The sequence below is a fragment of the Oncorhynchus tshawytscha genome, linkage group LG08, assembly GCF_018296145.1.
Source record: "Oncorhynchus tshawytscha isolate Ot180627B linkage group LG08, Otsh_v2.0, whole genome shotgun sequence".
Taxonomy (NCBI): Eukaryota; Metazoa; Chordata; class Actinopteri; order Salmoniformes; family Salmonidae; genus Oncorhynchus; species Oncorhynchus tshawytscha.
In genome coordinates, this window is record NC_056436.1 from 54,526,459 (window position 1) to 54,550,060 (window position 23,602).

Here is a 23,602-nt window from a genome sequence, read left to right on the forward strand (position 1 = left end):
AAAATCGATTTGAATGGTTATCTAACTTGGAATTCCAACAAGGGAACTCGGGCCTGTTTCTAGAGATCCGACTTTCTGACCTGAAGATCACTAACTTCCCAGTGGTTTTGAACGCGGCATCTATGTAGTCCTACCAGTATGTGCATTATGATTAAACAAATATTGCAGTGACAGTGACCACGTCAAGAAGCGACGCAGCGTACAGTGGGCGTGTTTCGTGCAAGTAGGAGGCGACCCGTTTCAGAAACACAACACAACAGAGCAGACAGCTGCACAGACGGACTGCCCGCGGTCATGAACTCAAAACAGCAGGCAACACGTCTGCAAAACAGGCCTGTGTAAAGTCTCTTAACGTACGCGGTGCAGCATAATATCCAAGTAGAAGTGCGTAATTTGGAAAAAGGTCATTCAAAATGTGGATAACTCCAGAGGAGGTGTTGCTGGCCAACGCTCTGTGGGTGAGCGAAAGGGCGAACCCCTTTTTCATTCTCCAGCGGAGAAAGGGCCATGGCAAAGGAGGGGGCATCACTGGTAACTATGAAATTCAATAATTTGGTTGAACTGTTTTCTGAAAAATATAATTTGTGTTGGCTAATGTGTTGCATTAGTAACGAGGGCTTTTGTTAGCAGGCTTGGGTGTTAGCAAGATAGCTAGCACACCGGCTAGCTGTTGTGTTGACGTGGGGAAAAGTGGCGCTAACTACTGTTAGCTATTTAACGTTAGCTTTGTTTTTTCTTCACTTACCATGCTCGCTTTTTGCTACTACTAGCGAACAGAATTGATAGCTATAATGCTTGCTAAAATGGTGCTTTCATGACATCTGGGAACTCTGGGAAAAACGAGGTCAAATCATGACGTCAGTGATCTTAATTTCGGATCTCTAAAAAGATGCTCGAGTTTCCGAGTTGGAAGCCCGTTAAAAAAAAAATCCCAGTCGGAACTCGTTTTTGCCCTAGTTCCCAGTTGTCTGTAACGCACTGAAGTGTGAATTTAGATATTTTCGAATTTCCAGTTCCCAGTTGTTTTGAATGCGTTTGAATTATGTACATTTTCTCAAATACATAACTAAACAATAACGTTACACAGCTAGTAGACTATTGCTACGTTCAAGACAACTGGTAGTTTTGAAAGGTCATCCAACTCGTAATTCCAGGTCGGGAACTCGGGCCTCTTTCTTGAGCTTCGATTTTCCGACCTGGAGATCACTGACGTCATGATTCGACCTCGTTTTTTCCGAGTTCCCACTAGTCTTCAAGGGACCATATACTAGTTTAGCCAACCCGATACTGTGCTAGCTAGCACTGCCATATGACAAAAACATTGAACTTGGATTAGCCTCCCACTTTGAATTTGGTGCTATCATAAAACACCAGATATAGGTAACTTTAGCTATCTCCTGTAATTCTAGTAATAAAGAGAATAACAATGGCATGTAATGAAAAACGATTTCATATTAAATAACTATTTTTAGGCTAGGAAGCTATCTAGTCACTCATCATTTAGTTAGATTTGTACTGAATTAGATCAAGTCTCATTTTGGGTGACTGCACACAAGTTGCCTTTCACAAGGGTTTATGATGTTTCCCTTTGATTTAGATATCTCTCCCCCAAGTCCTTGTCTAAAAGCAACAGCACCACTGTAGCTGTGTTGCTGATGAGTTCTAGGAACATACGCAAGGTCTAAGACTAGCCTACGGTACACATTAACCCGTCACATACGACGGTAAAATGTAGGCTATGAAATAGTACATCATGTAGGAATGATTGAGGTATGTGTATGTGCGTGTCAATGCATGTCTGTATTATCAGACATTGTGCTTCAACAGGTGTTGGACTTCCACACTACCCCTAAAAAAATAATGGCAATTCAGATCTTAACCAAATAACATTTGTTTACCCAGATAATAGGTTAAAAGTTACACATGCAAAGTTAGGATTCCTCCAGCCAGCTACTTCATATTTTGCATGGTTGACCTGTAGTCCCCTATTGGGATTCATGCCTAAAATGCTGTGCTGTGTTACTTCAGGATTGTTGGTGGGCACCATGGATGTGGTCCTGGACTCCAGTGCCAGAGTGGCTCCCTATAGGATCCTGCACCAGACAGGGGACTCCCAGATCTTCTGGAGCATCGCTTGTGGTGGGTGGAAAACCATGCCATGACACCTCTGAATATTCTGGGATAGGCAAACTGTTTTGAAGCTAGCTTTATTTAAATACAACTGTATAAAAGCATCGGGACTATATAAATTCTATCCATTATGATCAGGTCTAAAGAGACCTCTTCTTGTTGTGCTGAAATACTGTGTTTTCCCAGGCTCCTCCCGGAAGGAGATCACGGGGCATTGGGAGTGGCTGGAGACCAACCTGCTCCAGACGCTCTCCATCTTTGACAACGACGAAGACATCACCACCTTCGTCAAGGGGAAGGTCTCGGTAGGCACTGCTGCCACAAAGCATAGTTCAACCTCCTAGAATTAGAACACATTCAAATTCTATGGTCAAACCTTGGGTTAGCCAATGTCTTAATTGTTTCTCCTGCGTTATGTAAGCTGCTGACTCAGTTCCTCTATTAAGAGCAGATCTATGCGTCATGGTCACATTGACCGAAATCCACGCAATCCGGAAGATGCCATTCATGCCCATTCTAAGCGGCATGCGTGTGTTCATGCACGTCAGCACAGAGTCTGAACTCCCTCTTCCTCCTATCTTTCTATCTAGGGCATCATCGCCGAGGAGAACAAGAGCAAAGCGGCTCAGGAGGACGAGGACTCGGGCAAGTTCCGCGAGGCCGAGCAGAAGATGCGGAAGCTGTTTGGCATGCCCGGCGAGGAGAAGCTGGTCAACTACTACTCCTGTAGCTACTGGAAGGGCCGTGTGCCCCGCCAGGGCTGGGTCTATCTCAGCGTCAACCACCTCTGCTTCTACTCCTTCCTCCTGGGGAAAGAAGGTGAGTGTGTGTTTGCTCGCTCACCTGACATGCTTGCATAGGATGTGTGTGAGCATGCATGCATGTGCGTCTAAGAATGAATGAAATGGGTAGGAATCTTATGAGACTGGTTACAGAAGAAGATAATGGGGCTAAGAGAGAGTGTGTGAAAGGACATGGAGTATTGAGTTTGTATGGGTGTAGAGGTAACCCCACTTGAATGTTGCAGCAGTAACCCCCGACAAATGGAATTCTATGAAAGCTACCTTTCTTCTTTCCCTTTCTGTTGTTTCAAATCAAATGTATTTATATAGCCCTTCGTACATCAGCTGATATCTCAAAGTGCTGTACAGAAACCCAGCCTAAAACCCCAAACAGCAAGCAATGCAGGTGTAGAAGCACGGTGGCTAGGAAAAACTCCCTAGAAAGGCTAGGAAGAAACCTAGAGAGGAACCAGGCTATGTGGGGTGGCCAGTCCTCTTCTGGCTGTGCCGGGTGGAGATTATAACAGAACATGGCCAAGCTGTTCAAATGTTCATAAATGACCAGCATGGTCGTATAATAATAATAAGGCAGAACAGTTGAAACTGGGCATGGTCCTAGGGCTCAGGTCCTCCGAGAGAGAGAAGGAGAGAATTAGAGAACGCACACTTAGATTCACACAGGACACCGAATAGGACAGGAGAAGTACTCCAGATATAACAAACTGACCTGGCCCCCCGACACATAAACTACTGCAGCATAAATACTGGAGGCTGAGACAGGAGGGGTCAGGAGACACTGTGGCCCCATCCGAGGACACCCCCGGACAGGGCCAAACAGGAAGGATATAACCCCACCCACTTTGCCAAAGCACAGCCCCCCCACCACTAGAGGGATATCTTCAACCACCAACTTACCATCCTGAGACAAGGCTGAGTATAGCCCACAAAGATCTCTGCCATGGCACAACCCAAGGGGGGGCGCCAACCCAGACAGGATGACCACATCAGTGAATTAACCCACTCAGGTGACGCACCCCTTCCAGGGACGGCATGAGAGAGCCCCAGTAAGCCAGTGACTCAGCCCCTGTAATAGGGTTAGAGGCAGAGAATCCCAGTGGGAAGAGGGGAACCGGCCAGGCAGAGACAGCAAGGGCGGTTCGTTGCTCCAGAGCCTTTCCGTTCACCCTCCCACTCCTGGGCCAGACTACACTCAATCATATGACCCACTGAAGAGATGAGTCTTCAGTAAAGACTTAAAGGTTGAGACCGAGTTTGCGTCTCTGACATGGGTAGGCAGACCGTTCCATAAAAATGGAGAAAGCCCTGCCTCCAGCTGTTTGCTTAGAAATTCTAGGGACAATTAGGAGCCCTGCGTCTTGTGACCGTAGCGTACGTGTAGGTATGTACGGCAGGACCAAATCAGAGAGATAGGTAGGAGCAAGCCCTACCTGTTTCTGCCCCTCTACTGTACACCAATCTCTGCTTGCTCACTGCCCCCTTCCTTTGCTCTCTTTCTCTCCCTCTTATCCCTTTTCTCTGTCTCTCTCCCTCCGTCTCCCCTTATAGTGACCCTGGTGGTGCAGTGGACGGAAGTGACACGTCTTGAGAAGAACGCCACGCTGGTGTTTCCGGAGAGTGTGCGGGTGAGCACACGGCACACGGAACACTACTTCTCCATGTTCCTCAACATAAACGACACCTTCAAGCTCATGGAGCAGCTGGCCACCATTGCCATGCGCCAGCTTCTGGACAACGAGGGCTTCTCCGCCGACCGTACCCTGCCCAAGGCATGCAAGACGCTCAAGAACGTCTCGGCACTCAAGAGGTACGAGGTTTCAAGGTTCAAGAGAGATGAGTCGGGAATTTCCTTCTTTTTCTGACAGGAATTTTACCGAACACCTGTTTTCAATGAAATGGAGGGTTCTTCCAAGAACTTGCTTGTTCAACCTCCAGAGAACAGGGGTAGGCAATTCAGGTCCTGAAAGGCAGCACGGTGTGTATTGTTCCTCATAACACACCAGATTTTGTTAATGACAGTCCTCAATTTTCTGCATCTCACTGATAATCACCTTTTTTTCTTGTATATATTTACTGTATATCTACCTTTTGCTAATTTACTCCTCTCACTATTGGATGTCAACTTCAGGGACCTGGACGCACGGGCCAAGAACGAACGCTACCGGGCGCTGTTCCGCCTGACCCCGGACGAGCGCCTGGACGGACACACAGACTGCACGCTGTGGACGCCCTTCGCCAAGATGCACATTGTGGGCCAGCTGTTTGTCTCCAACAACTACATCTGCTTCTGCAGCCGTGAGGAGGACCTCTGTCAGCTCATCATCCCCCTCAGAGAGGTACCTACACACACAACGCAAGCACGCCCCTTTCTTTCATTTTCGGGCATCTTGCCTCTCTCTCTCTTTCCCTATGTCCTGCCTCCCTCTTTCTCTCATTTCCTTTCTCTCTTTGGCAGTCTTTTTCACTCTCACTTTCTCACTCTGTCCATATTTTTTCATGGGTGACATAACATGCCCTCGTGGGATGTGCCTAATGTTCTTAGTTGTACATTTAGAGTAAATAAACAAAGCACTCTATCCCCCCCTCTCTCTCACCTCCCCTTTCTCTCTTCCCTCTTTCTCCTCACTCCCTCTCTCTAGGTGTCCATTGTGGAGAAGGCAGACAGCAGCAGCGTCTTGCCCTGCCCCGTGTCCATCAGCACCAAGAACAAGATGACCTTCCTCTTCGCCAACCTCAAAGACCGCGACTTCCTGGTCCAGCGCATCTCCGACTTCCTGCAGCGCACACCTGACAAGCTGTGGAGCGACGGCCACCCGCTGGCCCTCAGTGGCTATTCAGTGAGTCAATCAGAGGGGATGTGTGCTGTTTGAGTGGGCCCTTTGATCTGTCAGTAACACTCTGTCGTGAAAGAGTAGGGTTGCAAAATTCTCAGGTTTTCAAGAAATCCTGTTCTGAGGATTCCAGATTTCCTGCTTATTCACTCCTGATTCTGTGAATATTCCAACTGGGAATTTGGGGAAAGTCACTGTAATTCTGCAACCCTATGAGATTGTGATCCATAATATGGCTTTTTGATGTTTTCTGCTACGTTCTAGATTACATTAATATGATATGACCACTCATTCACGGTCATGCTTTTGCTAGAATGACTTCTTTTGAATGCATTTGTTTATTACATACTATATATAAAAATTTGTCTTCTCTCTCTCCTTACTTCTTTTTAGCATGACAGGATATCCAGCTGGTATGTTTTAGCTGATAACGGCCCTTTAAATCCACAATCTCCTCCTTCCCCCCCAGGTTTCTCCCAGCCCCAGTACCACCCCACTTTCCTCCAGCCTCCCCACACCCGCGGGCGCAGGGGGGGAACCGTCCCAGGGGCGCCATTACAGCCCCAGCCTGCCAACAGCCACACAGGGCCTGCTCCGCATCTACCAGAAGGACGACCCAGAGGACCACGGGCCCAAAGCTGTGAGTCCAACCCCACCCAGACCCACGTCAGCGGCTTCGACTGTCTTATGCTCTTAGAATATCCTACCCATTTTTTAAATGTTTTTTTATTACTTCAGTGTGCTCTTTTTTTTTTTTTTTTTTTTTTAAGCTGAAGTGATCCTTTCTGAACAGTCTTTTATTGTCCCTACCTAGAGATGTAGACCGAGTTTGATGCTTTAGAATGTAGTTTAATGTATGCCGTGTCTATGGTTCTTGTCCTATCATGGTTAACATTACACAAAAGGAAATACTATCTTAACCAAGCGTGTGCATAGGCAAGCTTGACATTTGACACTTGAAGGCCACCATCTGTTCATCGATCTATCTAGCTCCCAAACTCAACGATTGCAAGTCAGGCCTGGCTCATTTGGAAACCGTGCTCACTTCAACATTCGTTGTCTTAGCTCTTTGACGTTGTTTGCTTTGCTCATGGTGCCAAAGGAGCATAAAGACCATGTCCTTACAGCATTCTAGTCATTGAGCACCAATGTCATTATATTGTTCGAAACATGCCTTTAGCTTGATGTCTTTTTATTTTTTGGGGGGGTCATACTGATATACTGACACCCCCCCTTTCTCTTTCTATTCTCTTCCTCAGACCAAGGAGAAAATGAAAGAGGAGTCGTGGAACATCCACTTCTTTGAGTTTGGCAGGGGGGTGTGTATGTACCGTACCTCCAAGACCAGAGAGCTGGTGCTCAACGGTATCCCTGAGAGCCTCCGAGGGGAGCTGTGGCTGCTCTTCTCAGGTAGACATTTTGTTTTCTACAATTCAATTTCTAGAATTATCTTAGCCTATGTGTCCCCAAAGAGCACATAAGAGGTTTGGTTAGCCCACATAGATATTGTGCTTCAGTTAACAAATGCCTTAACTGGAGCATCCCAATATGCAGTCATTGCACTCAGTTTTTCTGATTCAAGTCAGGCTACATTTCTAAACTTCTGCTTTGGCTGTGTAGTCTGTGGCTGATGGCTCCAACCACTAGGCCACTCCTACTCTAGCACAGATGCACTATGTCTTAGTGCTGTTTTTGGCAGCAAGTCTGTGGGGTTTCAAACCACCAACCATAAGTAGGTGTCATTGCAGAGGAACTCTCCCTCCGTATGGTTTTTGTTCTTGTACCAGTTCTCAAAGACGCCACTAATCACCTACAGGCTAGCTTTGAGGGTTAAAGTTTGGTTTAGGTGGAGTTAGCAGAAAGCCAATGGGCCTGTACCATGAATTCAACAGAATTGTAGATTGTAAAGGTGAGGTAGATAATTTACCAAATAGAAACAAATGCATTCAATAATAGACTAAGGTTTCTTCAAACATGGTGATTTTGAATGGCAGAGTTTGAAGGTTGAATATAGACTATATATATATACACAAAAGCATGTGGACACCCCTTCAAATTAAAGGATTTGGCTCTTTCAGCCACACCCGTTGCTGACAGGTGTATAAAATCAAGCACACAGCCTTGCAGTCTCCATAGACAAACATTGGCAGTAGAATGGCCTTACTGAAGAGCTCAGTGACATTCAATGTGTCACTATCATAGGATGCCACCTTTCGAACTAGTCAGTTCATAGTGCGTAAAAATCGCCTGTCTTTGATTGCATCAAGCAATGTCAGCACAATAACTGTTTTTCTGGAGCTTCATGAAATGGGTTTCAATGGCCGAGCAGCTGCACACAAGCCTAAGATCACCATGCGCAATGACAAGCATTGGCTGTAGTGGTGTAAAGCTCGCCGACCATTGGAATCTGGAGCAGTGGAATCGTGTTCTGTGGAGTGCTGAATCAGGCTTCACCATCTGGCAGTTCGGCAGATGGAGTTCCCACATGTGCTGAGCAATTGTTGGCTGCTTTTCTCTGCGGTCCAACTCATCCCAAACCATCCCCATTGGGTTGCGGTTGGGTGATTGTGGAGGCCAGGTCATCTGATGCAGCACTCCCATTACTCTCCTTCTTGGTCAAATAGCTTTTGTGTGTGTGACAATAATTTATATTACACATCACAATGTTGTTGCCATCGATGTCTTTTAAACATAGTTGATATCCGATTATATCGTAATATCGCCCAACCCTACTTTACAGCACTCCAGCCGACGCTTGACATTGCACTTGTGATCTTAGGCTTGTGTGCGGCTGAGTCAGTTTGGAACTCGGTAGTGAATGTTGCAATTTTTACATGCTACTAGCTTCCGGTCTCTGGGGTCCCGTTCTTTGAGCTTGTGGCCTACCACTTCACGGCTGAATCATTGTTGCTCATAGACGTTTTCACTTCACAATAGCAGCACATACAGTTGACCAGGGCAGAAATTTGACCAATTGACATGGAAAGGTGGCATCCTATGACGGTGCCACGTTGACTCACTGAGCTCCTCAGTAAGGCCATTTTACTGCCAATGTTTGTCTATGGAGATCACATGGCTGTGTGCTCAATTTTACACACCTGTCAGCAATGGGTGTGGCTGAAATAGCCAGATCCAGTAATTTGTGTGTGTGTGTGTGTGGTGCACATCAGCAATCTGTTAGTTTCAAGGAAAGCACTCGCTCCTACCTTGTGACTTGAAGGTAATGTGTTTCATTGTCTCTGCCATATTGACTAGGGAAGTGTTGTTATTGCAACGTCACCAAGCTGACCCCTCCCCTCCATCATTCCTTTCTGACTCGTCTGGTATCAGCTGACCAACTAGATTCCTGAGTCATGCGGCCTAGCTAAGCAAGGGTTACACAATAATGAGAGAACCTAGAAACGGAGCCGCTGGATTGTGTTGCTATGTGGATGTGTTTTTGTACTTTGGCTGTTTCCTCTATGTAAAATGATAGCACTCAATGACCAGGATTGTGTCCTGCAATGATATCTGGAATGACTAGTCTGTTTTCAGGAATCTGTCGACTTTGTGTTTTCTAGCAAATATGTAAAGTTGGCTCATGTTGGCTCATGTTTTTGTTGATACAACAAACAAACAACAAACAAGTCATACAACAGATAGAATCAAAAGGATCTAAACGTTAGATCCTTTGCCGACTGACAAATCCATGTGGACTGAATCTGCCTCATAATCCATTGAATTAACCCTTTTACTACCATCCATCTCCTCTCCAGGAGCTCAGAATGAGATGGCCACCCACCCTGGCTACTATGCTGAGCTGGTGGAGCAGGCCATGGGCCGCTGTACCCTGGCCACGGAGGAGATCGAGAGGGACCTGCACCGCTCCATGCCCGAGCACCACGCCTTCCAGAATGAGATGGGCATCGCTGCCCTCCGCAGGGTCCTCACCGCCTACGCCTGCCGCAACCCTGGCATAGGATACTGCCAGGTATGACAACTTAAAAAACAACAACTTTACTTTACTTAGGCTCGTCACTCTCCAGGGAGTATCATAGGCCATCAATGACTCTCCATCACACTCAGTCTTGTTCCATCTTATGCCAGATCTTTTGGTGTCTGCTTCAAGCTCCCGCTGCCAGGTGTTTCTTGGGTGCCCTCTCTTTTCCGTTTTCCTTGTGGGTACCAGGATAGAGCTTGCCTGGCAGTGGCGTGCCTGGGCCTTCAGTGAGGTCCTACACAGTCCCCCCCCGAATTAACCCACCTCATATTACCATCATTATGATGCCATGGCTCTAGACACTATACATTTAGACAGAAACGCAGTTTAACCAGGCTTTGCGTCACCTTGAAATTGACATTTTTATTCTGAGAATTGCAGGGGAAGAGTACAATACAGTACAGTTCCACTAATAGGCAAGAACACAGTCGAGTGCAACAGAGTTATATTAATATTATTTTTCTATCCATTTCTGGTCCACAAACTTTGAGCTTTAAGTCCCAAAAAAAGTCAGCATTTTCATCGTATCCCCTAAATGAAAGTTCCTGTTTACCCAAAAACATGACACAATCAATGAGTCTTTTCAATATTTCCCTATTTTTCTTCACCTTTTCATTGTGCAGCTCCGTTGAGCTGTAGATCCACTCGGGTGTCCCCAAAAGTTTTCAAAAGCACCATTGCTTGTAAGTGCTCAGCCGTACTTTGGTGTCTCGTTGCTGCCTTGGTTAGACAACTCAAGTTTGCAAAGCCAGTGTGGTTCCAAACACCAAATTGATCACTTGCAAATAATAGGCATTCCCAGCAGTGCTTCTCGGAGCCTGTGAGCCATTGATAGCGCTCGTAGTTGGAATTTTGAAACTGGCGAACAAACCCCTTTCCCGCCTGTGACAGGCTTTGTAGCGTCGGCGTCGGGCGACCTCTCCTTACAATGTCTAACTTTTCTTGAAAAGTTTGTCTTGAGAATGGCGTTATAATTATATCCTCGACCAAATCGATATCTTCTCTTCCTTCTGCCATTGTGGGTTGAAAAAACAGCTTAGTAGTACGCAAATTAATTTGTTTATCAAATTCAGTTTCCTAGTTCTGAGGTTCTGCATAGACCTGCCCATATAGGACCTGCCTCTCAATATTGGTAATCCAATCAAAAGACGTGCACGCACTACGCCTGCTAGCTGGCTCCTGTGTAACACTGGAGCCAGCCAGCAGGCGTACAATAGCCAACTCTAAAGCTGATTGGTTGACACAAAATTTTAATTTCCATTCACTTTAAGCTACAAGCGCCCGCACTGTTGATTCTGAAGGCCTGAGGGCAGATTTTAGACCCCTGCCAACACATGATGGCTGAATATGATTGGATAAAAGATCTAACATAAAGACCAGCCCTCCAAATCTCAACCTGGGGCTGGAAGCAGTGCAACCAAGAGGAAAGCTATGAAATGAAGAGTATAACTCTTACTCTGGGGAATAATTTAATACATATTTGTGGGAAAATATATTTTTTAAAAGATATATATATTCTGATGATGTTTAGGCCAGCAGAGAAGGCCTTGCTGGCCCTGAGGGCCCACCACTGTTGCCTGGTGATGTTGGAAACTTGTTAGGTTCCTTTTTGTTGTTAAACGTTAAAACTAATTAACATGGTCACTGGCTGTGAGATGTTATGAGATTTCTTACACTTTGTTTTAGAGTTTGCTACTTAAACCTATCTGTTATATTTAGAAACTTCTCTGGAATGCAGAATTTGGTTCCAGAGAGTGGGCAGTTGAGTTGGATGCTTTTGAAGTAGTTGAAAGAACTCAATGTAATGCTATAGTGGAATTAAATTCCTGGAAATGCCATCTGAATCAGACTGACTGTTTGAGTTGACTCAAACATGAAAAGCCTCAAGCTGATAATGAGATTGGAACGAAGGCCTATCGTCCAAAGCATTCCCTGGAAATAGTGCTTGAATTATATGGGACAGGGAAACAGGCTTTCCATTAAAAAATGTGGCACCGGACATTTCTGTATTTATTTACAGGATATTTCAGAAATTTGTCGGACCCATATGCGTTGGGTGAGTAACCTGATTACGGCATCCACCCACGGTGCTCAGAATGACAGAAATCACATTTAGATTATGGTAAATCATATTAACTGAACATGCAAGACGAGGATGCAACGATGTGGTAAGAACCGCATGTGAACTTTGAAGATATTTTGAATAACTGTCCACATTTACTTTTCTTCAGCCAAAAAGACGAGTAACGAATAGCAAGATCACTAGCTAATGTCAATTTACTATCCCACGCAGATTTACCTAATTTATTGGCCAGCTTGTCGGGAAAGAAATAGCCTATTCCAAACGGACTTTGGACGATAGATCCCAAATTCATACAACCAGTAGGCCTAGGCTACATTATTATTAACATTTAAAAAATATAAAAAATTAAGCAATGAGTCTGACGCAACAGATCCGAACGTTTTAGCTTAAAATGTTGATAAACGATTTATTTCTTCACATTATATGTGCACAAGGCAGTAGGCTATGCGCAAATGTTTCTTCCATAATGCTATTAGCGGGGGTAAAACGTTGTCAAAAAGGCACCGCACATGCTCGTGGTTTCAAGTAACAGAGATGAAAATATCCGTTTAGAAATGTTGAAAGCGGATAGATCTAATATGCAACAACTAGCATGGGCTACTATGCTAATATGATTAGGATTGTGCATTTGGCTACAGGACAATGAAAGAAAGTTCATATAAAATAATTGCCTCCACTGATATGGTCAGATTTTGGCTAGGCTACTTTGAAGCTTGGTAATGCCTCGTATCGATTAAAATGTTCAGGTTCCAAACGATTTAAGTATATGTTTTGAAAAAGCATACTGCCTCCAGATCATTGCAAAGTGGTGTGCGATGCGCTGATGAAGCCTGCCTATGCATTTGCTGTTTGAGATGTTTTAGCAGCAGCTCTCGTGCTCTGACAGATTTTCCGCTCAAAGGTTTTGTATTTGTATGCTGTACATGTTTGATAAATAAGATGCATAATGAATATACTGTACAGGTGCCAATGTATTTCCACTAAATTATGCAAATGTACCTAATAGATGGATAAACATGACCAGTTAAATGTATTTGCATGAAATGGTGTTTTAATTAATAGGTGAAAAGGGACAATTTTATTTATTGGCTTTTCTTTTTTATCCGCCAAACGCCAGCTATTACCGGCTAACAGAAACCTTGCAAAGAAACTACCGTAGTCTGGTGGTCTATTCAAATCTTCCTTCTCTTCAGTTTGTCTTCTTGTTGTTAATTCTTAAGTGTGTGTGTCCCGTCTCACTCGTCGGGCAGACCGGTTCAGTGCATGATGTCTGATGCGAACAGACTTGGCGACAGCTTCTATCTACAAGCAGACTGCCTGAACACGAACTGGACTGACCACCTGCTCTAATTCTCCGCAGCCTTAGCACACAACCACACAGACACATGTATACATTCATGCTACACACACACGCACACATCACAACTGCTGCTACCAGACTCTTGTTATACTGCTCAATGTATACACTTATCCCCCCTTCCCCAATACACATGTAAATATTGGACTATAAATTGTTCCTTCCTGTATTGTCCTTATGCTAAAGTGTTTTCTATTCTACTGACATTTACTTAGTTCGTATTATTTCTTGTTGTCGTTGACTTGTCGAGGAAGAACCTGCAAATAAGCATTTCATTGGAAGATGTATATCATGCGTATCCCGTACATACGACTAATAACTTGGAACTAGAAATTCACTAAGATAGGAAATAACATTTGTGATGCTGCACAAGCAGAAGAGTACACAATGATCGATGCCTGTCCCTTCCAGGCGATGAACATTGTGACGTCGGTGCTGCTGCTGTACTGTACAGAGGAGGAGGCCTTCTGGCTGTTGGTGGCTCTGTGTGAGAGGATGCTGCCAGACTACTACAACACCAGGGTTGTGGGTGAGTGACAGCTAAGACTGACAATAGAAATACAGAGCCGCTAATTACCATAGAAATAGAACGATTGCTGAAGGTTCTAAGGGTGATAAGAACTCAGTAGTTGATGTGGGCTGTGGTCGATTCAGTTTTCCAATTTTCTATAAGGACTTTTCATTGCATGATTTTCATTTTACCTCTCTTCCTAAAATGAATTGAACCCAACCTTGATGCGTATGTTTGGATATGGATGTCTTTTTTAAAATCTCCCTCCCCCAGGTGCTCTCGTTGACCAAGGTGTGTTTGAGGAGCTGACTCGTGAGTGCCTCCCCCTCCTCTACGAGCACATGCAGGAGCTGGGTGTCATCTCCACTATCTCCCTCTCCTGGTTCCTCACGCTGTTTCTCAGCGTCATGCCCTTTGACAGCGCCGTGCTCCTGGTCGACTGCTTCTTCTACGAGGGCATCAAGGTCATCTTCCAGGTGGCACTGGCCGTGCTGCACGCCAACATGGACACGCTGCTGGGCTGCACCGACGAGGGAGAGGCCATGACCATACTCGGACGGTGAGTGGGGGGTGGGAGAGACTGTCTGCACTGACGAGGGAGAGGCCATGACCATACTGGGACAGTGAGTGATGGATTTCAAGTGTTTCTTGGAATTGACACCACACATTATGTAGCCAAAATGTTTCATTGGAAGGGTAACTATACAGAAACCTTAATTGTTTTACATTTTTATTTATGAATGGTGACATTACCAGTCTGGACTGATGAAGCTATAGCCATATTGCGCTGGACTGAGAATAAGTGGTTGTTCTCTCACTCTCTCTCAGGTACCTGGACAATGTTGTCAACAAGCAGACTGTGTCTCCTCCCATTCCCCACCTCCACGCCCTGTTGACCAGTGGTGATGAACCACCACCTGAGATTGACGTGTTCCAGCTCATCAAGTCATCCTATGACGTAAGACAAGTCCTCCCAGCACGACTAGTAGAGCCAAATTACTTTTTCACAGAAAAATCCATTCTTATTTCTCAAACACAACTCGCTTGTTTACTCAATCGCATTGAACAAGGAGAGATTGATGTAGATTCTACAAATCAGTGACTTCAGGATACATTTGTAACCGACTCTATTGAACTCTATTTCAATTCTATTATACTACAATTCTATAACACCTGCCTTTTCCCTCTGTTTCTCTGTGTCCCTGAGCAGAAGTTTGGAAGTCTGCGTGCTGATGTCATCGAGCAGATGAGGTTCAAGCAGAGGTTAAAGGTTATCCAATCGCTGGAAGACACTGCCAAGAGGAGTGTGGTGAGTTCATATGTCAAAGAAGTGACTGTGATTGAAACGCTTAGTGACGTTAGTTTCTTGATCTCATTGCGTTGATGGTTGTAGTTTGATGTCGACAACTGAATTTCATAGCATTGAGATTAGTCTACATTATACTCCATTCCAACCTTCACTTAATAATGATCTATTGTCTTACTGTTCCTGCTTGGTCCAATGTGCTATAGCCAGAGATGTTTCTCTGTCTTGTTGTAAAGCTGTGTGTCTGTCCACAGGTGAGGGCCATCATGACCGATTCAGCCTTTAGCATCGAGGAGCTAGAAGAACTCTATGTTCTCTTCAAGGTGAGAAATTGGCATAATTATTACCGCCCCTGTGGCTTTTTACACCATTACCAAACACTGGTCAACATTTTATTCAGTAAGTTCTTTGTTAGCTATGTTCTAAACACAGGCATGGCAACTTAGTGTGGTGGGTATTAGTCATGGTTGCGGTGATGATAACAGGTCACACAGCTGTTAGGTGTTGTGCAACCAAGTGAGCCATTATCAATAGACTGAGAACAAAACAAGTTGTGGCTCATGCTGCAAACAAGTGTAAACCTGAAAGCCCTCAACAAAAGCCATCGCTATCAAGCTGTTAGCTCAAGTCCCTCAACTGTCAAGCATCATTGGACTACCCATTCAATGTTTCAATCAACTAATACCACCTCTGAACTGCATCCCACTCCCCTTGCCCATGGCAGGCCAAGCACATTATGAGCTGCTACTGGGGGGCCAGCTGCACGGCGGCGGAGCGCCATGACCCCAGCCTGCCCTACCTGGAGCAGTACCGCATCGACCTGGAACAGTTCTGCCAGCTGTTCGGGGCCCTGGGCACCTGGCTGTGTGGCACTCACACCGTCACACTGGCCGCTCGCCACTTCCGCCTGTTGGACAGCAACAAGGACGGCCTCATCAACTTCAAAGAGTTTGTCACGGGCCTGAGTGAGTTTGGAGATTTGAATTAAGGAATCGCAACTTGCTGCAACTTAACTGACATGCATTACAACGTTGATGTTTTCAGCTGTGGTTTTGAGAACAATTATGTGCTAGTTTGTAGAAGGATAAGTCTCCGTGCCTAATTTGACTGGTTGATTATAAGATTGTAGTTAGCATGGATCCCACCTCTGCCACCAATTGGGTAACTGACCAACCATATGTCTCCCATCAGGTGGGATGTACCATGGAGACATGACAGAGAAACTGAAGTTACTGTACAAACTTCACCTGCCACCAGGTAAGCAGGGAAAAACAACTCCTCAGGTTCAATAACAGTCTAACCTACCTATGATAAATGTACTGCAGACATACTGCAGGATTTTGACAATCACATTCTGACTTCTCACTATTTGGCTTCAGACTTTTCACTCAGAAACAACAGTTCTAGTGAATCAATAAATGCAGAAGATGTGAGCCTGCAGTCAGCCAGCACACACACTTGTGACCATGTGCTTTGGGTGGTGTGTTTTTAAAGGGACAGTATGCACATGAGAGAAGAATTTTCTCACTCAAATCAAATTACATTTTTCACATGCGCTTAATACAACAGATGTAGACTTTACCGTGAAATGTTTACTTACAAGCCCTTAAAACCTCTTTGGGCTAGGGGGCAGTATTTTCACATCCGGATGAAAAGCGTGCTGCCCAGAAGCTAGGATATGCATATTATTATTAGATTCTGATAGAAAACACTCTGAAGTTTCTAAAACTGTTTGAATAATGTCTGCGAGTACAACATGACTGATTTGGTAGGAAAAACCCGAGCAAAATCCATCCAGGGAAAACATTTTTTGAGCTCAGTGTTTCCATTAGGTTTCTATGGTAATCCTTTTTTAATAGAAATATGCTTGCAGTTCCTATGGCTTCCACTAGATGTCAACTACTAGTCTTTAGAAATTGGTTGATGTTTTTCCTTTGAGAGATGAAGTATTCCTTTCCTTTCCATGTGTCACACAAAGGGACTCGAGTCTTTTGGAGCGCAAGACCTGGAACGCGCTTCACTTTATTTTCGTCCGGAATTGAGCACAGTATTTCCCCGTCTTAAATTTTATCGATTATTTACGTTTTAGGATCCATAAGTTTGGATTAGGAACGTTGTTTGAAATGTTTGGACCAAGTTTACAGGTAAGTTATTAGATACTTTGTAGTCATGTTGGGCGAGTTGGAACCTGTGTATTTCTGAATCAAACACGCCATGGGGATAAAATGAAGGAATTTATGTTTATGGGAGATTTTGGAGTGCCAACAGAAGAAGATCTTGAAAGGTAAATCATGAATTATATTGTTATTTCTGATTTTTGTGTAGCACCTGCCTGGTTGAAATCTGATTTTCATGTGTTTGTATGCGGGGTGCTGTCCTCAGATAATCGCATGGTCTGCTTTCGCCATAAAGCCTTTTTGAAATCTGACACTGGCTGGATTAACAAGAAGTTAAGATGTATTTTGATGTATAACACTTGTATGTTTAATGAGTTCTTATTATGAGTATATCTGTTTTTTGAATTTGTCGCACTGCAATTTCACTGGATGTTGTCAAATCAATCCCGTTAACGGGATCCGAGCGTGAATGGGGGTGAAGGGATTTAACCAACAATGCAGTTTTAAGAAAAGTGAGAGTTAAGAACAATTGAGCAGTTGGATAAAATGTGTGTGATTGTGGGAATGAGTGACAATGTATGTATTATAATATTTCATTAATCTGATTACTTTCATTAATCTGATGACTGTTATTTATCTAATCAAATAATTGTTTTGTTACCCAATTTTAAATTAATCATGTAACTATTAACTCAATAGGAATTTGGGGCAACATCTCCCGAATTAAACTCTAAAGGTTACATCCAGAAACAGTCAACTTATTAATCATAACCTCGTACCATATCATCATTCTGAACAGTCGTAGCCTCCAACATCTGCAAAAAGCCCAGCCTTTCTTGTGATTCAGTACTACACAAATTGGTTAATTTATTTACTAGCTAACGAAACAGGTCCCATCGGACTAACACAATATGGCAGCTTGTTACAAAAGAGAGACACATAATACTTTGGTATATTTAGAAACTACTCTCACATTAACCATATACTTTGCACACGAACTGCCACCGTTTGGAGTAAGAAATCATGAATGTATTTACGTTTTAGATGTCTTGATTCTTCCAGTGATTGTCTGGGAGGTGAGCTTCTCACCTCTACCTCGTGTTGAGATTTCAGAGTTTGAACCACTTTAGAAGTGAGCTGCAGCTACATGCTTCTCTGGCCTGATATGTTAATTCTTAACCCACCGTTTTACACAGTTCATTCAAAAGGGGTGGTTCGTGAGGCTGACCTCACTCAAGGGGTGGTGACTACTTGCTGTGCACAGTTTTATATAAACAATTTCGTCTTATAGTTTCTAACATTTACATCCCTCAACAAAAACACTCATCGTATTTCATACACAACATAAGAGGATGACGACTTCGTACATGTAGTGTATATACTTCAAGTTACAGTATTTACTTTATAACATTTTTAATGACATCACAAAATAACACCCGAAATAACATTATTATTTCTCACCTCTGACCATTCCCCACATTCTATGTTAGAAATATTGTTCCAGTATTCACTTTAGAACGTGTTACAGTTTTGGTGGGGAAAACGAATGTGCCTTTGTTTCACAGACCTTTGGTGAATTTGGATCCTCACATGGACAGTCATGACAAATACATGCTAGTGCTAACATGCTTCTTGTTTCTCTTACAGCATTGTGTCCAGAGGAGGCTGAGTCGGCACTAGAGGCTGCGCAGTTCTTCACTGACGATGACAGTCCACAGGGTACACACACATTGCTGTTGACATATGCATAGAGCATACACTCTTATACTTCTATAGGGGGAATATACACACTTGGTAACCATCTCTCATACTTTAGTTTGCTCACAATGTAAATGTGATATTTGACATTTTAGATGGTCTACTTAAGGCAATGAGTGGTTCCTACAGTCCTGCTCCATTGCGTGTGTGTGTGTGTGTGTGCGCATGGAAAATGGATTCCTACTACTTGATTTAACTGACAGTGTGTTGTCATCATCCTCATGGATCTGTTTCCTCCCTCACTTACTTTCTGTCTTAATCTCTCTCTATATTGCTCTTTATTTCTCATTTCTGTCATTTCTTGCTCTCCCCATCTCGTTTTGTTTTCTTCTCAACGCTCCAGAATCTCCCTTCCTGTCTGATCTGGACTTCCTGGTGCAGGAAGTGACCTCAGGTTTGTCTCTCTGTGACTCTGTGTCACAAAGACATGTTTCATTAACAAAATGTTGGCCATGCTGTCAGGCAGAATAGTCCATCTAATATTCCAATCTACAAATTTGTGAAACAATTATTTGTTTTAGTTCATAGAGGACACTCTCTAACCTGTTAATAACCTCGCCATGTGATAGAGCATACCAGCAGATTACACAACTTTATTCAGAGTGGGTCCCCCCTCATTTCTTCTTCCTGTCCACTTGGTACAGTCCACTTGGGGCTCTCTTTGGAATGTTCTGGTGTGATAGACATCACATCTTTCCCCTTATCTGACTTTCTGTGGTATCTGCAATCTCAGAGCGTGGACTTTCTGTCCCTGCCTGTTACCCTCCTAGTATCTGTGTGCTAGTTGACTTCCCTCATCTTCCGTGAAGTGAATGTCTCACAAACTAATACAAACATCAACCCCCCCCCCCTCACACACCTTCCAACCTCTGTCTAGATAACCCACTGTACCCCCTGCCACTGTGTAGTGTGTACACTGGTGTGGATGGTCTGAGTAGTGGCTTTGTGGACATGACGATGGTGGTGGTTGTCTTTGTCTGCAGGAGAGGAGATGAAAGAGGCTGGGGAAGCGTCGGGATGCGGAGATGCAGAGGAGAAGAAAGGTGAGCCTCACTCCGCCTATGTTAATTACCTTTCTGCAGTATTGATATTCTTCCTCTGCAGGATTCAAGCTGTATTGCTATATGTATCCAGTGTAATATTGTGATGTCTGTTTCAGAGGTGAAGGACTATAAGTATTACCTGAGGATGTGGGCCAAGGAGAAGGAGCCCAAGATTGAGACCATTAAAGATCTTCCCAGGATGAACCAGGTACACATTACTGAGAGATGACCATAACTTGACCACTCATGCACACTTGGAGAAGCCATTTCTGTGACTGATCCCCTGTGTGTCCCCTACAGGAGCAGTTCATAGAGCTGTGTAAAACCCTGTACAACATGTTCAGCGAGGACCCACTGGAGCAGGAGCTCTACCACGCCATAGCCACTGTGGCCAGCCTGCTGCTGCGCATCGGAGAGGTGGGCAAGAAGTTCACCAACAACGGTGCCAAGAAATCAACCGACACCACCTACACCCAGGCTCCCACCCTTTCCGCTGAATTGCCCCAGCCCGAAAAAGAAGAGTCGAATGGGGAAAGCAGCTCAGGACAGTCCCTGGTCTGCAAGGCTTTGGCGGAGGCCCAGCTAGAAACGCCGCCCCAGCAGACGTCGGACGAAGAAGTGAAGGATGACACGTCGGTCTCGTCCTACTCCATGGTGAGCACGGGTTCGCTGCAGTGCGAGGACATCGCCGATGACACGGTCCTAATTGGCTGCGCCGGCGACCAGCAGCGGCGAGGCAGCACGCTGGACGGCGATTGGTCCATCACCTTCGAGCAGGTGCTGGCGTCGATGCTCACCGAGCCGCCCCTGGTGGACTACTTTGAGAAGAAGGGAGACATTCAGGCAAGGATGGCAACCTGTAAGATGCAAAGAGGGGTGGAGAGGCAGGTGAGCTCGTCAAGCGACCATGAGTTGGCCCAGCTCTCGACCTGAGCGGACCCATCCAGAACTCAACACTCACTGTCATTTCTCACCCGTAGGGGAAACCGATCACTGTCCAACTCGAGTTACCGTCCGGCCTTGCCTCACTCCCGTTTCACAGGGAGCTCTAGACCTGTATCTCTGTTGTGATTGTCATCATTTTACAGAACCAGGTGTGTGTGTGTGTGTGTGTGTGTGTGTGTGTGTGTGTGTGTATAGGAAATATATCTAATGAAACAGTGTTCAGTCTGTAAGCATAGAGTCTGCCCAACGGTTCTTACCTTGGATAAAAGCCACATAACTCTAAACATTTACAACCTATTACATCAACCCTACTACATTCAGAACCAGATTCAACCTAAGCCTGTTCCTAGACTAAAAATCACTTTCAGTAGAGGTTCTCCATGTCACATGCTTTCTAGTCCAGGACTAAGCTTAATATTTGTCTGGGAAACTTGCCCTTGAAGTGTAGTGGCTAATCCAAGGATGGGATATTGTGCAGAGGAACATTGGTGCAGGATATCAGAGTTTTAACGTGTTAGTACTCAACTGTATTTCTGTCGCTTCTCCTAGCACACTGCGGACCACAATCTAAGCTGTGGGTAAAAGCCTTCAACTGGAAGACCTATATGAGACATGTATAAGACATATGAGACATATATACGTTTGTATCTGTGAAATCCACAGCCATCTCGAAAGAAAGCCTTAAAAAAAAAAGACTGAACTAGATGTTAGATTTTAGAAACTGCTTGTTTTTGTTTTGTGTAGGTTTTTCTTAGAGAGAACGTTGGGAGAATGTCTGCGTTACCACTCTGTTCTCTGGCCAGTACTTGCTTCATTAGTCCCATTTCAGCAGTCGGTTATTTAAACTACCTTTGGGTGTGTAGTCTTATAGTACAACTCATGGTAACACATTGGTGTGGTTTGGGAGAGTTCTCCCTCCTTCACTAACTAACAATTAATCTGCAGCCTTCAGATATGCATGGCGCTTCGCTCATTTGGTGACTCGCCTGCCAGGACCTGATTGGACTGTTTTTGTAATGGTAGGTTGGCATATACACGGATAATTGTAGTGTTGGCATTTTGGGGAGGGACCTCTGAGGCTAAAATCTGCAGAGTTGGAGCATCACAACAAACAGCATTGTTTTCATTGAATGCCCTTCTTGAATTTTTGACCTGCATATCAAACAAGGCAGTATCTCTTCCCCGTAGTTCAAAGCAGACACTCAGGGGGCGCTATGTGTCATTCATCAAATGACCTCAAATATTGTTTTACCCAAAGAAATACAATAATTTTTCCATTAGTTACTAGACCTAGCTGTGAGTCGGTTGTATCTTTGTATTCGGGCCGGAGTTAAATTGACCATCTGTAAGTGGTCAGGGTTACCCCTGAAATGCACTGCTTCTGTCATTTCAGAATAGCAGTAAGGAAACATTTCCTGCAAGCAAATACTATTTTAACAGATTCCCATTAAATTTCTGTCTCGAGACACTTGCTAAAACGCCATGTAATGCTTTTCCTTCAAGCCAATAGGAGTCCCAAGCTGTGAATTACTACATATAATTTTCATATTATCTTCTATCATGCAAAGCTTTTTAAGTGTATTAGATGTTTCTTGATAAAAATATAGCCTCAAATTGGTCTCATGTTATGAAGGGATTGAGAAAACCGTGTTACTGTCCTCCTGAATATTCATAACCTTGTTTTAACAGAGATAAGCTTCATACACAGTATTTGACTACACACCCAAATTGGTCACAAACATAGATATTTTGCATTCTTCATGTCTACTTTTGTCAACAGCTATTTTTTTATGTTTGGCAAGAAAAATTATCTTTTTAAGAATACGTTGTCTTTTAATCCATTCACCCCCCCCCCCCACTAAACACTAGAGAAGTAGGAGTTAGGGATTGTTGTACAAGGCTATAGGCTCCTCAGTTTTAGTTTCCATTGTGGTTATCCAGACGGGTCTGAGATCAGTGGAGAAATGTGCTGGCACTGCTCAATACTGGTCTCCGAACTGTTCTTCTATGACACTAAAACCAGACTTAAAAGGTTGTCTGGCTGGTCCTTTGTTCATAATTCAACAACAGTCCAGCATTGCCCACGGAATTTGCTTGCAGCATTACATACCAAGTTTATTGGAACTTTGTAAGAAATTTAACTTGGGGTATAAAACTATCAGTGTTATTTGCGCTCAGCCCCAAAGTCCCAGTTAATCAAATTGTATGTAGATTATTTTATGTTGGCACACACAACCTGTCTCACTTTGTATATTCTTTGCTTTTCATCTGCATATGTTTCTTATATCTAATGGAAATGACTAATTTTACTTGTTTACCTTGCAGACTACTTTCTAAATGTGAAAACAAGGAAGTAGTTTTGCATCTTTTGGGGTTCTGGGATAGCCTATGTGGCTGTTAAATCTGTTTATCCACCTATAGATATGTCATTAATGTATCCATGTAACGGATGTGTTTATTCACAAACTTGCATTTTAAATTGTATTTGATCTGTACTGTACTATATTGTGTAATAAATTAAAATACTGAATGAAATAACTTGATGGTTTTATTTAATAGGACAGGCTTACACCCTTTGGGTATATTAAGTTTGTTTTTAGCTCTGCAGACAAGATTGACTACTCTTAATACAATTATTGTACATTATACATGACAAAACATGTATTTTTACTGCTCTAATTACGTTGGTAACCAGTTTATAATAGCAATAAGGCTACTGGGGGTTGGTGGCATATGGCCAAT

General features: G+C 43.9%; 1 protein-coding gene across 2 annotated transcripts; it reads left to right on the forward strand.

Moving 5' to 3' along the window:
• The first annotated feature begins 216 nt into the window (after nt 1-216).
• Nucleotides 217-23,395, forward strand: LOC112256320 (TBC1 domain family member 9B). 2 transcript variants are annotated; one of them, XM_024429484.2, is made up of 22 exons: nt 217-531; nt 2,029-2,139; nt 2,317-2,435; nt 2,721-2,949; nt 4,479-4,737; nt 5,059-5,266; nt 5,570-5,767; nt 6,231-6,401; nt 7,021-7,171; nt 9,517-9,731; nt 13,592-13,709; nt 13,965-14,250; nt 14,520-14,649; nt 14,902-15,000; nt 15,252-15,320; nt 15,722-15,962; nt 16,189-16,254; nt 18,762-18,833; nt 19,216-19,266; nt 19,856-19,915; nt 20,032-20,123; nt 20,216-23,395. In XM_024429484.2, the coding sequence occupies exons 1-22, from the start codon at nt 414-416 to the stop codon at nt 20,846-20,848; spliced, it is 3,696 nt and encodes a 1,231-aa protein (XP_024285252.1). In that variant the 5' UTR covers nt 217-413; the 3' UTR covers nt 20,849-23,395. The 2 variants fall into 2 exon arrangements, with proteins under 2 accessions (XP_024285252.1, XP_024285253.1); XM_024429485.2 differs by lacking the exon at nt 19,216-19,266 and having other exon boundaries at nt 219-531.
• The last annotated feature ends 207 nt before the right edge of the window (nt 23,396-23,602 follow it).